The sequence below is a fragment of the Gavia stellata genome, chromosome Z (genome assembly GCF_030936135.1).
Source record: "Gavia stellata isolate bGavSte3 chromosome Z, bGavSte3.hap2, whole genome shotgun sequence".
In the NCBI taxonomy this organism is placed as follows: domain Eukaryota; kingdom Metazoa; phylum Chordata; class Aves; order Gaviiformes; family Gaviidae; genus Gavia; species Gavia stellata.
The window spans coordinates 41,867,803-41,880,963 of NC_082637.1; the positions used below are offsets into that span (position 1 = coordinate 41,867,803).

Sequence of the window (13,161 nt, forward strand, 5' to 3'; positions counted from 1 at the left end):
CCGGCCCTTCTTGTAGATGGGCATCACGCTGTCAAGACTCCAGTCGTCCAGGACCTCCCCTGTTAACCAGGACTGTTGATAAATGATGGAGAGTGGCTTGGCAAGCTCCTCCACCAGCTCCCTCAGCACCCTCGGGTGGATGCCATCAGGCCCCATAGACTTGTGGGTGTCCAGGTGGCATAGCAGGTCGTTAACTGCTTCCTCCTGGATCACGGGGAGTTTGTTCTGCTCTCCATCCTGGTCGTCCAGCTCAGGGAGTTGAATACCCTGAGGATACCTGGTATGGCTGTTGAAGACTGAGGCAAAGAAGGCGTTAAGTACCTCAGCCTTTTCCTCATCCTTGGTGACAATGTTCCCTCCCGCATCCAGTAAAGGATGGAGATTCTCCTTGGCTCTCTTTTTGTTGTTAATGTATTTATAGAAGCATTTTTTGTCATCCCTTACAACCGTGGCCAGGTTGAGCTCTAGCTGGGCTTTTAGCCTTTCTAATTCCCTCTCTGCATGACCTAACGAGGCCCTTGTATTCTTGTTCAGTTGCCTGCCCCATCTTCCAAAGGTGATAAGCTCTCCTTTTTTCCTGAGTCTCAGCAAAAGCTCCCCGTTCAGCCAGGCCGGTCGTCTTCCCCGCCGGCTCTTCTTACGGCACATGGGGACTGCCTGCTCCTGCACCTTTAAGGTTTCCTTCTTGAAAAAGGTCCAGCCTTCCTGGACCCCTTTGCCCTTCAGGGCCATCTCCCAAGGGACCCTCTCAACCAGTGTCCTGAACAGGCTGAAGTCTGCCCTCCAGAAGTCCATCGTAGTGGTATTGCTGACCACCCTCCTTACTTCGCCAAGAAGTGAGAATTCTATCATTTAATGGCCACTAAGCCCAAGACAGCCTCCAACCTTCACTTCTCCCACCAGACCCTCTCTGTAAACAGCCGGTCAAGCAGGGCACCTCCCCTGGTAGGCTCCCTTACCAGCTGCATCAGGAAGTTATCTTCCACACACTCCAGGAACCTCCAGGACTGTTTCCTCTGTGCTGTATTTTATTTCTAGCAGATATCCGGTAAGTTGAAGTCCCCCACAAGAACAAGGGCTTGCGACTGTGAGACTTCTGCCAGTTGTTTGTAGAATGCTTCATCGGCTTCTTTCTCTGGTTGGGTGGTCTATAACAGACCCCCAGCAGGATATCTGCCTTGTTTGCCTTCCCCCTCATCCTTACCCATAACCATTCAACCTTGTCGTCACAATCATTGAGCTCTATACAATCAAAACACTCCCTAACATACAGAGCCACCCCACCACGTCTCCATCCTTGGCTATCCCTCCTGAAGAGCTTATAGCCATCCATCGCAGCACTCCAGTCATGCGAGTCGTCCCACCATGTTTCTGTGATGGCGACTACGTCATAGTTGTCCTGCTGCACAATGGCTTCCAGCTCCTCCTGTTTGCTGCCCATGCTGCATGCACTGGAGTAGATGCACTTGAGCTGGGCTATCGATTTCGCTCCCAACATCGGCACGCCACCCCTAGGCTCATCTCTAGGCAGCCTGGTTTCATCCCCTTCCCCCTTCAAATCTGATTTAAAGCCCTCTCGATGAGGCTCGCCAACTCATGAGCGAGAATCCTTTTCCCCCTTGACGATAGTTGAACTCCATCTGCAGCCAGCAGGCCGGGTGCCGTGTAGACTGCCCCATGGTCAAATAAACCAAAATTCCTCCAACAGCACCAGCCTCTGAGCCACGTGTTAACCAGGTTCGCTTTCCTGTTCCTTTCAGCGTTACTCCCCACCACTGAAGGGATTGAGGAAAACACTGCCTATACTCCTGATCCCTCAACCAGTCTCCCCAGCGCTCTGAAGTCCCTCTTCATCACTTTTAGGGTACTTTGCGCAACCTCATCGCTGCCAACCTGCAAAACCAGTGGGTAGTAATCAGTGGGCTGTACCAGACCAGGGAGTTTCCTTGTGACCTCTCTCACCCGGGCCCCAGGGAGGCAGCAGACTTCCCTGTCTGTAGTTCTTGTACCAAAGCCAGCTTTTACAGGGAGTAAGTTTGAGGAAAGTCTTCAGTTCTACAGCTAAAATAAAGCCTTTCTGAACAAATAAATTATTCTTGCAAGAGTTCCAAAAGGCCCAGGCTGTGAAATGCCTAAACTACCAATTATGATATATAACCTAATGCATCCATAATAGCCTTAGCACCAAAAAAATTACAAGGCCAGTTAAAAAGTACCAAATTTCAACATGAGCCCTGGGAGTGACCTGGGAAGATACAAACCAGTGAATCTGACTTCTGCCATGGCAAATTTGTAAAAATACAATAAAGAATAGAATTAGTAGACAAGGGGATCAATTTTATGTCGAGAAAGAATTTACCCAGCATCTGTAGGAAAATGTTAAGTCTTAGAAATCTATTACCATTTCTGAAGTCAACATGCAGCGGAATAAGGATGTTGCACTTGGTCAACCTGTTTTTGCAAAACCTCTGTGACAATATTTGAAAACCTCAAAGGTTATTAAAGAAATTTAGCTGTCATGGCATAGAAGGTAAGAGGCACTTGTGGTTTAAAAACTACTTGAAGGATAGAAAACAGAGAGTAGGAATACATGGTCTGTTCTCACCACAAAAGGACATTATGACCAGGGTCATCTAAGACCCTGTCCAGGACCACTGCTGTTCAGCCTGTCTAGAGATGATCTGAAAAATAGTAACTACTAAAGGGACAATGTTTGCCGGTGATTTAGCATCACTCAGGGTAGGCAAATCTGAAGCAGCATATGAAGAATCATAGGAAAGTCTCATCATGCTCAGTGATGGGTTTACATAAAATTAGGTGTTGGCAAGTGCAGAGCAATGTATATATGGAAACACTGGCTCTGCACAAATGCAGTGGTCTCATCTATCATCAGTTACAGCCAAGGAGACCTCCCATAAAAGTCTCTTAAAATATCAGCAACAGTCAAAAACACCAGAGAAAAGAAAGTACCTCTCCACATAATGTATTAATGAAATTCTGGGAGTCTGCTGCAGAATGTTTTGCATGTCAGGTGGAGTCAAAAGAAGATTGGACAAATTCACAGACTGTGCATGCTGTTGGTGGCTTTCAGATGAGACAGCCTAGATGCAATGTTAGGCTCAGGGGCTCTCTGAGCCACCAATGGTGGAAGTGGAGATCCTGAGTGCAGGAAAGCTGACGCTTAAGCAGCTGTTTTTCCTTTCACTCCCAGAGGTTGTGCATGTTGTGCTGGGCTCCTGCGTTGCCTAAGTGAGGAGCCTAATCTGGTATATAGGAGCTTAGTTTTCATCCAGTATGGCAGTTCTTGTGGTTTTCTTATTGAAGGGTTTTGTACAAAAAGCAAGTCAGGTGAAATAATACTCTTGCGATTGAATTTTTTTTTAATTAATAACACTGTACAATTGAAGTGCTCTTCAGTTGCCTGATTTTTAAACTAAGTTCAGAAAGCCATTTCAGCATTTACATCTTGCAGGTTTTTGGACAATGCAAAACTATTTTATTCTTCTTTATTTGTCCTTTGCAGAGACATGGACCATCCAACACTCTGTATCATCTAGTCAGGGATGTCAAAAAGGTAAGAGTCCAATAGACGGTAGGTTGGAGATAATGCTATGATTGCTTTTTGTAGCTAGATACAATCTCTGTTTTGCATGAGCTTTCGGTCAAAGCCTTCTCCTTCTCCTGCCCTTACAGAATGTCCTGTTTGTATGTACCGAATATGAACTTTTTGCATACAAAGCACTATTAGCAAGTTATTTGGCTTGCTTTCTCTGTGGTTTTAGATGCTTGGGTAATAGCGCTTCTGCTAGCATAATTGTAGGCTCTTACATACTGTCTGGATTTATGCTGTTGTCTGTATTTTTCCATACCTGCAACTATTGTCGAAGCTAATTTCCATGTTGTTAGTTTATTTCCAAGCCTGTAAAATAGCCCTTATCCTTGTGCTGGATCTCAGTTTGTTGGAACAGTTCTTCATTCTGTGTTGTGCGGTATATTGCAGCCATCTTCCTCAGCAGAAATATACAAAAAGAAGTAGTGCAACTTTCCCCTGCCCCCTTATCAAGTTAATTTCAAGCATCTTGAATTATAAAGAGCCATTAGGAGGGCAGGAGAGAAACACAGAAAGGTATAGTGACAAGAATGAGATACCAAATACCTTTAGCAATGTGTTCAGGATTAAAAGTAAAGTGTTACAGCAGCAGCAATAAATGAAAATCCCTTATCCTCTAAATAAATGGATCAAGTAAGGAGATTGAGTCTGCAACTGGCCTCATCAGCTTGAATATTCTCCCAAAGCATGTGCAGATTACAACCTTGCACATTACATAAATCAGACCCTAAGGGTAGCATACTTGAGACAGGAGGTTTCTGTACATGAGACTAGACAGAAAACTGAAAAATAAATGGATATTTTTTTGTAATAGTACAGGTTTTAGTGGTTTCTTCTGTCACTGACAGCTGAGCAGAACCAAAGGCAGCTAGGGGAGAGGAGTGGCAATGCATCATATATCATCTTTCTGTTAAATAATGCTACAGAATAATCAGTAGTTATGTTTAGGGAGGTTCTGGTGGTTTTCTTTGGTTAGTGTGTTACATGGAATCATCATTGTTCAATTATATATAGTATATTAAATGACCATCGGAAAGTGTGAAATGCCTACAGAAGAAACTCAAACTGTTCTTATGCACAAATCCCCTTGGATGGAGCAAAGCTAGAATGCATTTAGACTGGCTACTTCTCCTGCACCCCAAGTTACCAGAACATTTTTTTACTAAATACGCAGTTATTTATGTGCCTATAATAGTTTGAAACAAGCATCATTCGTCTTCTTACTTTAAAATATATTCCTTTTCAAACTCCTTCTCTCCCCCAGCATCACGTTTCCAAGTCCTCCTTTGAAGGCATAACAATTTGTATGTTGAGTGACTAAATAATAGCCATATCTTTTTCTGAGTTCCTAACAAAAGATGTATTTTTAAAGGAGCTCTTGAAAAAAAGGCATCAAAATAGGCAAAGACGATCAGTACTCATAGGTATATATTGATAGGCATTGGCATTAAATAAACTTACAATATATTTAATGACATTATTTGTTCCACAGTGATTGTCAAATGTTAGGTGATGGTTGTTATTCCATAAATCCATCTTTCTTTCCTCTGTCCATATCTAAATTCTCCAGTAATTCCCACTACATGAAATCAATGTGTACTCTTATTAGAATATAGTTAAGGGTTTTAAAAACAAACAGCTTTGTGCAGCCCTATAGCACCTTCATCAGAAAACTGCACCTCTGGGGCTCTATTTCTCGTTTTGTCAGTGATAAGGAACAACAGCAGTTCACTCAGAGAAAAGTGACAGCTCACCATAGCCCTGCCATCTGAGCAGATGCCTTATCAGTCAACCAAGCTATAAATCAGTCAGCAGATCTGACAACAGTTTAAACGAAAACACCTCCTTGGAAATAACATCTTAATGGACATCACTATTTGACAGTTAAGTGGCCCACCATGCATGAAAACCAGACCACACTGCTGATGCTAGTTTTTTGAGTTTATATGTATTTTAATGTCAGATACCTAACCTCTCAGATTTAATTACTGTGTCACAAAATATAAATACAAAAAATGCAGTATGTCATCTTGAGACAACACTTAAAGAATATGCACAATCTGTGGGGTTTATGCATACATTCCAATTTTAAAACCTGCATGATTTAAAAGGATGTATGCTATAAAAAGTTATTTACATCCACATCATTGTGAATTCTCAAATAGAAAATGTATGATTACAAATCATAGAAGTATTATTTAATTTAATACTATTGTATTACATAGCTGTATAAATCACTAGGAGGGGTTTTTTTGTTTGAAAAACCACCCTGCCTGGTTAATAAAGCAAAGAATTTGAACAACTGAAGTCACATTACCACATTCTGTTCATGGCAGCTTACAGACAGACACGGGCATGCATGCACACACACACACATGCACAAACATATAAGACAACACTTTATTTCCCCTTTGGATTTCCAAATATCGCTGTGAAGACTGTTAGCCTGGGCAGCATATTGTAAAGGCCTGGAGACACAGTCTTAAAGAATTTACTGTAATCAGAAGGCACTTAAATTCAGCATATATTGACAAGACAAGCTACTTCTTAATGACTCTGCTTCAGAGACAACTGTCCTCATCTCTCTTTTCGATCCTCTCAATTCCTTAACTATATACAGGGACAAAACAGCCTGCATCGTTTGCATCATGGCCTTTTTGACATCTCCGGTCAAAGGTACAAAATTTAACACACAGGGTTGACTTCCTTCCCTCGTGCAAACTGTTGCATCCAGACTAAGTAGGAAGGAACAGTGGCCGTTCTTGACATCCTGTCTGTAAGTGGAGGTTGCCATCTACAGGTTGTTTTTTTAAAAAATCCTTCCCTGGCTCAACCAGCTGATGAAGATCAATAGAAATTAACAGATGAATTTTTTCTTTAATCCAAAAATTGTATATAATCAATGTATCTTAATCCCACTCTGGGGTGATATAAGTTTTCAAAGTTCTTTATTTTGGACTGCCACTGTATGTCTACATTTTCAGAGAACTAACAAGCAATATACAGAAGCTTGAAAGTATTATTTTTTCCTCAGCATGCAAAATCAGAGGCTTGGTACCTGCTGAATACAAAAATGCACTTGAAGTGAAAAAAAAACTATAATTGATTAGCTACAGTTTAAAATTGAAGTTTCTTCAGGAATAGAATAATGCATTAGCGCTGAAGAGCTTGTCCCAACATTAAAAGGTTAGCTGATTAACTGGGTACCTATCATACCCGAAAATCAAACCTTCTCCTCTGTCATTCCTGGCCACCTTGGCTGTACTAAAATTAGCCCACCCAAATTTTTGCTGTTCTTGGAGGCATTCTGGTCCACTTGCACCATTGTGCTTCATTTACAAGCAGACTCACTGCTGCCAGGGTAGTTCAAGGTGTCTGCTGATACGGCAAATACTTTGGCACATGCATAACTCCTCTCACAAGGATGGTCCAAGCAGCTTTACTAGGGCTGCTCACTTTGGAAAAGTAATTGTGTGTTAGCATGGAGCCATACATATGTGTATGTCTATAAAATGTGTATTATTTCTGTTGTGATTTTGTGGGTTTTCTCTAGTAAAGTGTTTCAGTATTATCCGGCAAGTTTAGATGCATCATTTATTAAAGTTACTCTATTTGAAATTTTTTGTTTAAATCCCTTTATGAAATTTTAGAAATCAGAAGAACTACATCAGGAAACTCATGCTTTCTAACACATGCAGCACCCTGATGCCTGTTGTGCATTCTTAATTGCTCCAGTATTTTTTGCCACTTAATAATAGCAAAGCATTCAGTTTTAGTGTCTTACATTAAGACAGGAGGAGTCTGTTGAAGAACTACAGCTCTGTCTTGGAGCTACAATTCCCACTTCTGCCAGTGCCTTCATCCTTATTCTAGCAAAACTTTCATTGCCTTAAGCATTCTAGAGAGAGAACATTTTGGGGAAAAAATCAAACAAACAAGCAACAAAAAAAACCTAGCAGGACTTAATTTTAGATTTTCATTATTTTTCTTTAAACAGTTCAGTGTAAAAATGACTGGGTTCAAATAAACTAAGCTAATACACATTCCTGCAAATCACAGTGATTCCCCTACCCATCATTTTAGCCAAGAGTAGGAAAAGTGCAAAAGTATATGCTAAGGGACATCACCGAAAGAGAGTTGGCAGCTCACATTTTCCCACCAAATTTGCTTGATCTTCTGTCCCTTTGAATCCCAGCCTGTTGCTAGGCTTGGTACACCACAGCACTACCTCCCTCTCTCCTTCCTCAACATTTCAGCATGCTGTTTGTACCATGGTGAGCAGGGACGGAAATAAGCATTGCTCTTCCCCACTGAAGTAGAAGAGGAAGGAGGATCTTCGCATCCGTTTCAACTCTTCTGCAGAACTGGTTGCCATCTGCTCTCCATTAGTGTTTCTGTGCTTTGAATCTAATAAGCACATCTGCAGAGAAGCCAGGCAGATATCTGCAGACATGCAAATATTTCCAGCAGGACATGGCAGTCATAAAATTGCTCCATGCAAATTACTAACCTTCTTTTGATGACCACATAAAAAGTCCTACAGGCTAATTGTAATCTGTGTTGTATATCATTCTAGAAAATGGGATTATTTTATTACAGTGCACTGAAAAAGTTTAAAGCTAACAATTACAATTTCCTGGTCCTTCTGTAATGTTGACTGTACAAATTTTTTACTAGAGTAATTTTCTCTTTTTCCGAGGCTACCACTTGCAGTTCACAGAAGGATAATTTACCTCTCTTTCCACCTTTAATTTGTAGTCACATTTCTTGCACAATGACATACAGGACAGAGAGGGTTCTGTAAATCTGCAGGGTTTTTAATGAGATCTCTAGATCTGGGTGACCTAGTCACAATTTGCTGAAACATGCCTTCTTTTCTGGTAGGGAAGTGTTCACTGAACCATGAACTGTTGTCCGAATGATTGGAGGCAGTGATTTAGAGAAGGACGCAGACTTTCATTTGGGGGCATTCCCTTCCCATTAGCTCTTTCTTCCTGTAAAGAGATCAGAGTTTTCCTTGTGGAGTTCCCAGGGGGCAGCAGAAGAGTAGATGCACCCACGCTGGGGTTTTGTTCTTCTATTGCCAGAGACGCCCAAGAGCACTTCACTGACACAACCATGAGACCAGCCCACTCTGAAATTTTTCTGGCCTGCTAGATGTCCTATCAAACTTACTCTACTGGAGAACAGAAATACCCAGTTAATTCAAAGGCAGACTCAGATTCATATGCAGTAAAAGACAATCTGTTACTGAAATCTTTCTTCATAGCTTTGCAAGCCGTAAATATTGGAGAACTCATAACCTTAGCATTGACATTTTCATGCTTGACAGTGAAGAGAAGGAAGATATGTGCAAGGGAGTTCACGAAGTGAGGAAAATAAGGCGCGGACATATTTATCATTCTTTTTCCCTTCAAAATAAAAGGTGCATGCTAAAGATATTGTATATATGTACTAAATTTAACAGAGGATAAGAAAGGAAAAGAAACAGAAGAGCAAGTATGTAGACATCTTTTCCAGGATCCTGCTAATGACCCTTGCCACAAGCACAGTTCACCTCTTGGGAGACATTCTCCCTGGCACTGCTGGAAATTAGGTAGCAAGATTACTGTGCTTAGAGGGACTTTCAGTAAAATACATTGGAAGTTCAAGGAGGGACCATCTAGGAAAATTGCTAGGCCTGTAGTTTTCTTCTTGAAAAAAACGCCAAAGAATTGGCTACAGATATTTTGTTTATTACAACTGTCATACTTACTTTCATACATACAGATGCTTTCCTCACACTAGGTGTGGAATTTAAGCAAAGATACATGTTTATTTGTACGTAACTCCAAGAACAAATGCTAACAGACTCTCCTTGCCTATAGCAACTAGCAATAACAATAACTTATACATGGTGTAAGTCCTCTAGAGCAGGTAATACAGCACTTTACCCCCTGCCCTTCCTTTCCTGGAACATGGGAAGGAAACACTGCAGTATGGGAAGATCACATTCAGGAGCTGGTTCCATGTGAACAAATTATATCACATGATGTCATGCCTTGGCAGTGCAGATGAGGCAGTCCAAAGAGATGCCAGCAGAGGCATGAGATGCCAGGACAAGAGTTGTGGGGGACAGATGGCGCAGAAGGGTGCTATCTTGCAGGACTAGAGTCCAGCAATTGTGCCTGACATTCCAAGTGTGCTGATCCTCGTGCTTTTTGTTCTGCAGTCATGTTCCTTGTTTCCCCAGCTGAAGAATATGAGTACTGTGTACTGACGTTATCTTCTGTTACTTCCAACAAGTTCTTCACCTTCTTATTTAACTTATGTCTTCTTTCCAAGCGAGAATATCCAGGTTTCGGTTGGATCTATTTTAAGGTGAATTAATTAACCAGCATAATAATACATTCCCGTTTTTAATTATTTAATTTGTTTTAGTCTAACATCATTATAAAGTATATTTAACAATGCCAGTAATAAGCATTTCTTCCTCCCCCACCATCCTTCTTATTTTCATTGCAGGGAAACTTACCTCCTGATTATCGGATAAGTCTGATTGATATTGGTTTGGTGATAGAGTACCTGATGGGAGGAGCATATCGCTGCAATTACACTCGAAAGCGGTTCAGAACACTGTACCATAATTTATTTGGTCCCAAGAGGGTAAGGAGCAACTTCTTTGCCATCTGTATGACTGTACCCACTGGCAGGGATTACCATAGCTTCTTAGATGGTGCCAGGCTGGGGGGATCCACATGCACACAGCATTAAGTCTACAGATTCATTTCCATTATGTACATAGCAGCAAATAGCTGCAATGCACCACAATGCACCGCAAGCCAGTCACTGGTACAAGGTACATTTTTTATGAATTTAGTGACAAAATTATTGGGTTCTGCTGCCCTGGTGAGACCAGGACATAAAACAGTCTCCTCTGGCTCTAAAATCTGTAATTATGAGTATCCACAGCTTTTGAAATACAAGTCTTTTGACCTGTGCCAATAATACCATAAGGCACCTGAGTTAGACTTGAAAAAACTTGTGTTTTGATAGATGCATTTCCTATCTCATGGCTCATCTTCTTGACCGTGGCCTGAAGTTATCAGGGCTAAGAAACCTGTAACTCAAAATTGGCTTTATTGGCTGGATGTGGCTCCAGCAGAGTCAGTGGGCTCATGGCAAAAACACCGTCCAGTATTTTTGTGGTTTTCGTGTTCGATAGATTACAATACTGTGAATCCAAAGTAAATTTACTACCTTTCTAAAACATAAAAGATATTTATTGCCATCCATAATACCACCACCCCAATCCAGCGTGAAGAAAAAACTGCTCAGCTGCTCTCAGTAAGATTTGTAGTTCTTTCTTTGCCTGTTTTTACCTCACATTTTCATTTCCTGTCTCAGTTCAGATTTTAGAAATACACACTATTGAATATTGTTCTAAGTGGCTATTAAGAGCAACAGCTCTGTGAAATGGTTACAGCCAAACACCTGAAATGGGTTTGTTTGTTTCCCTATGCTTTCATTCTTCATTACTGAGAGGAAAGGTAGTAACTGTAGCTGCTGGAAGACATTTCCTTCCCTTAGTCACTCCATCAAGAAAAGCATTTGAGTAGCGATTTCACAGATACTGAGCCAACATACAGAGCAGCTCCACAGAAGTCAATAAAAGGGTGCCAGGGCAATGGTCAAAATACTGATGTACTCCAGAAAAATCCATTCATGCCTTAACAGTAATTCCTATCTCCTTTCCACTAGAAAAGCCCCAAACCAGCTGTAATTTGTACCTGAATACAAATGGTTGTCTTCTGTTGCATTGTTTTTGTGAAATAGGGTCAAACTCAAAGTTGAATTAAATATATATGTAATTATTTGATTGATGTTCATAGGGATATTATATCACATTACATTGCATTATATACATATTATCATATTATCTATTGTCTATTATATACTCTATACTATATACTGTATATTATATGTTACACATCACATGTTACACACTTATGCATGTATGTATGTATGTATGTGTACACATATAGTTGTAATCTTTCATCAGCCTTGTGGGAGAAATAACATTTTTCTAACTTTTTTGTACAGCCAAAAGCCCTGAAACTGTTGGGAATGGAGGTAGGCGACCTGTGATAAATCTTAATGTCTTTTCCTTCTTTGACAAATACACGCTATATCAAGATAATGTTTAAATTCACTGTAATGAAGGCACCAGTAACTGTCTTCAAGTTTTGTATGAGAAATGTGCTACACAAATTCTATTTTTCATCCAGATAACTTGTTTATGCAAGGGCCAGATTAAGAAACATTTCTTAATAAAACTCCAATGGATAGACAAGAGAAAAGAAGGCTGTGGCCCCTCTCTGCATCATTTTTCTTTTCATGAAGATTAAACAAAATGTTTCAGTCTGTCAGGCCGAACAGTATTTCAGTCAGATAGCTATATAACTTTAAAGGGTGTTCAGAGAAATGAAGCAGTTTCAGAGAATGATGCAGAAATCTTTAAATGAGACAAATTTCTATTGGTTTTGTTGACACTTTTGGCTACCCCGACGCTTCAGGGAGGTAGCAGTGTTTTCTTGTTTGCTTATTTTCTACAACAACTTTCATTTTGCTGTCCACAGATTCAGCACAGAATACGTCAGCTCATCTAATAAAAGCAGTAGGCTAAAATGGGGAAAAAACTAAAGGTGATAGAAACAAAGAACTGGAGAAAGAAGGGATAAATATGGGATACAAAGGCAGAATGGGAGTGAAGAAAGGAGATTCCTACTCTTATGAGAAAATAAAGAGAGAAAACACAAGAATAAGCAGGGAGGGAGTCTTCAGCAGAGTAGAACATCCCCTGGATATGTACTTTCTGGAGGAGGAACCAGGCGGATGCATTATAGCAGATGTCACATTTGGAGTGAACTCTTAGCTTTATTTTAATGGTGGCTTTTCCAAAATAGTTCCAGGTATTGTGTGATTGTGCTCTGTGTTCTTAGGGAGAAAGAACAGCTCAGAGTGATAGTCCAAAGGTCTTTTTTTCTGTGTTTAGGTATGAGGTTACTGACTTCTTAATTACAGTGCATGGACCAATACTTTTTTCATTGTTTTCCTGTGTTAAATATTTTGCCCAAAAAAGCTGAAGGGGCTGGCCTGCAGGGAATGTGTTTGACATCTCAGGTACTGACTCCAGTGCATTGTGTGAATTGATTCAGTTCCTTCACTGGTGAAAAAAACTTCTCTACAATTCTCACAGGATGATGTCCCTTTGCGGCGAGGGAGGAAAACAACCAAAAAAAGAGAAGAAGAAGTTGATATTGATTTGGATGACCCTGAGATCAATCATTTCCCCTTCCCGTTCCATGAGCTGATGGTGTGGGCTGTGCTGATGAAGCGTCAGAAGATGGCCCTCTTCTTTTGGCAGCATGGGGAAGAGGCTATGGCTAAAGCACTGGTGGCCTGTAAACTCTGCAAAGCCATGGCCCACGAAGCATCAGAAAACGACATGGTGGATGACATATCCCAAGAGCTGAACCATAATTCCAGGTGAATTTTCTTTCATGTACACT

At 40.8% G+C, this 13,161-nt stretch overlaps 1 protein-coding gene across 1 annotated transcript in view; it reads left to right on the forward strand.

Moving 5' to 3' along the window:
* Positions 1–13,161, forward strand: part of TRPM3 (transient receptor potential cation channel subfamily M member 3) — a 446,509-nt gene that overhangs the window by 387,615 nt on the left and 45,733 nt on the right. The window contains exons 12-16 of the mRNA XM_059833677.1: positions 3,524–3,574; positions 9,935–9,970; positions 10,115–10,255; positions 11,693–11,722; positions 12,849–13,138. Of these exons, the coding sequence (XP_059689660.1) occupies positions 3,524–3,574; positions 9,935–9,970; positions 10,115–10,255; positions 11,693–11,722; positions 12,849–13,138 (548 nt within the window). The remainder of the gene's footprint in view (positions 1–3,523; positions 3,575–9,934; positions 9,971–10,114; positions 10,256–11,692; positions 11,723–12,848; positions 13,139–13,161) is intronic.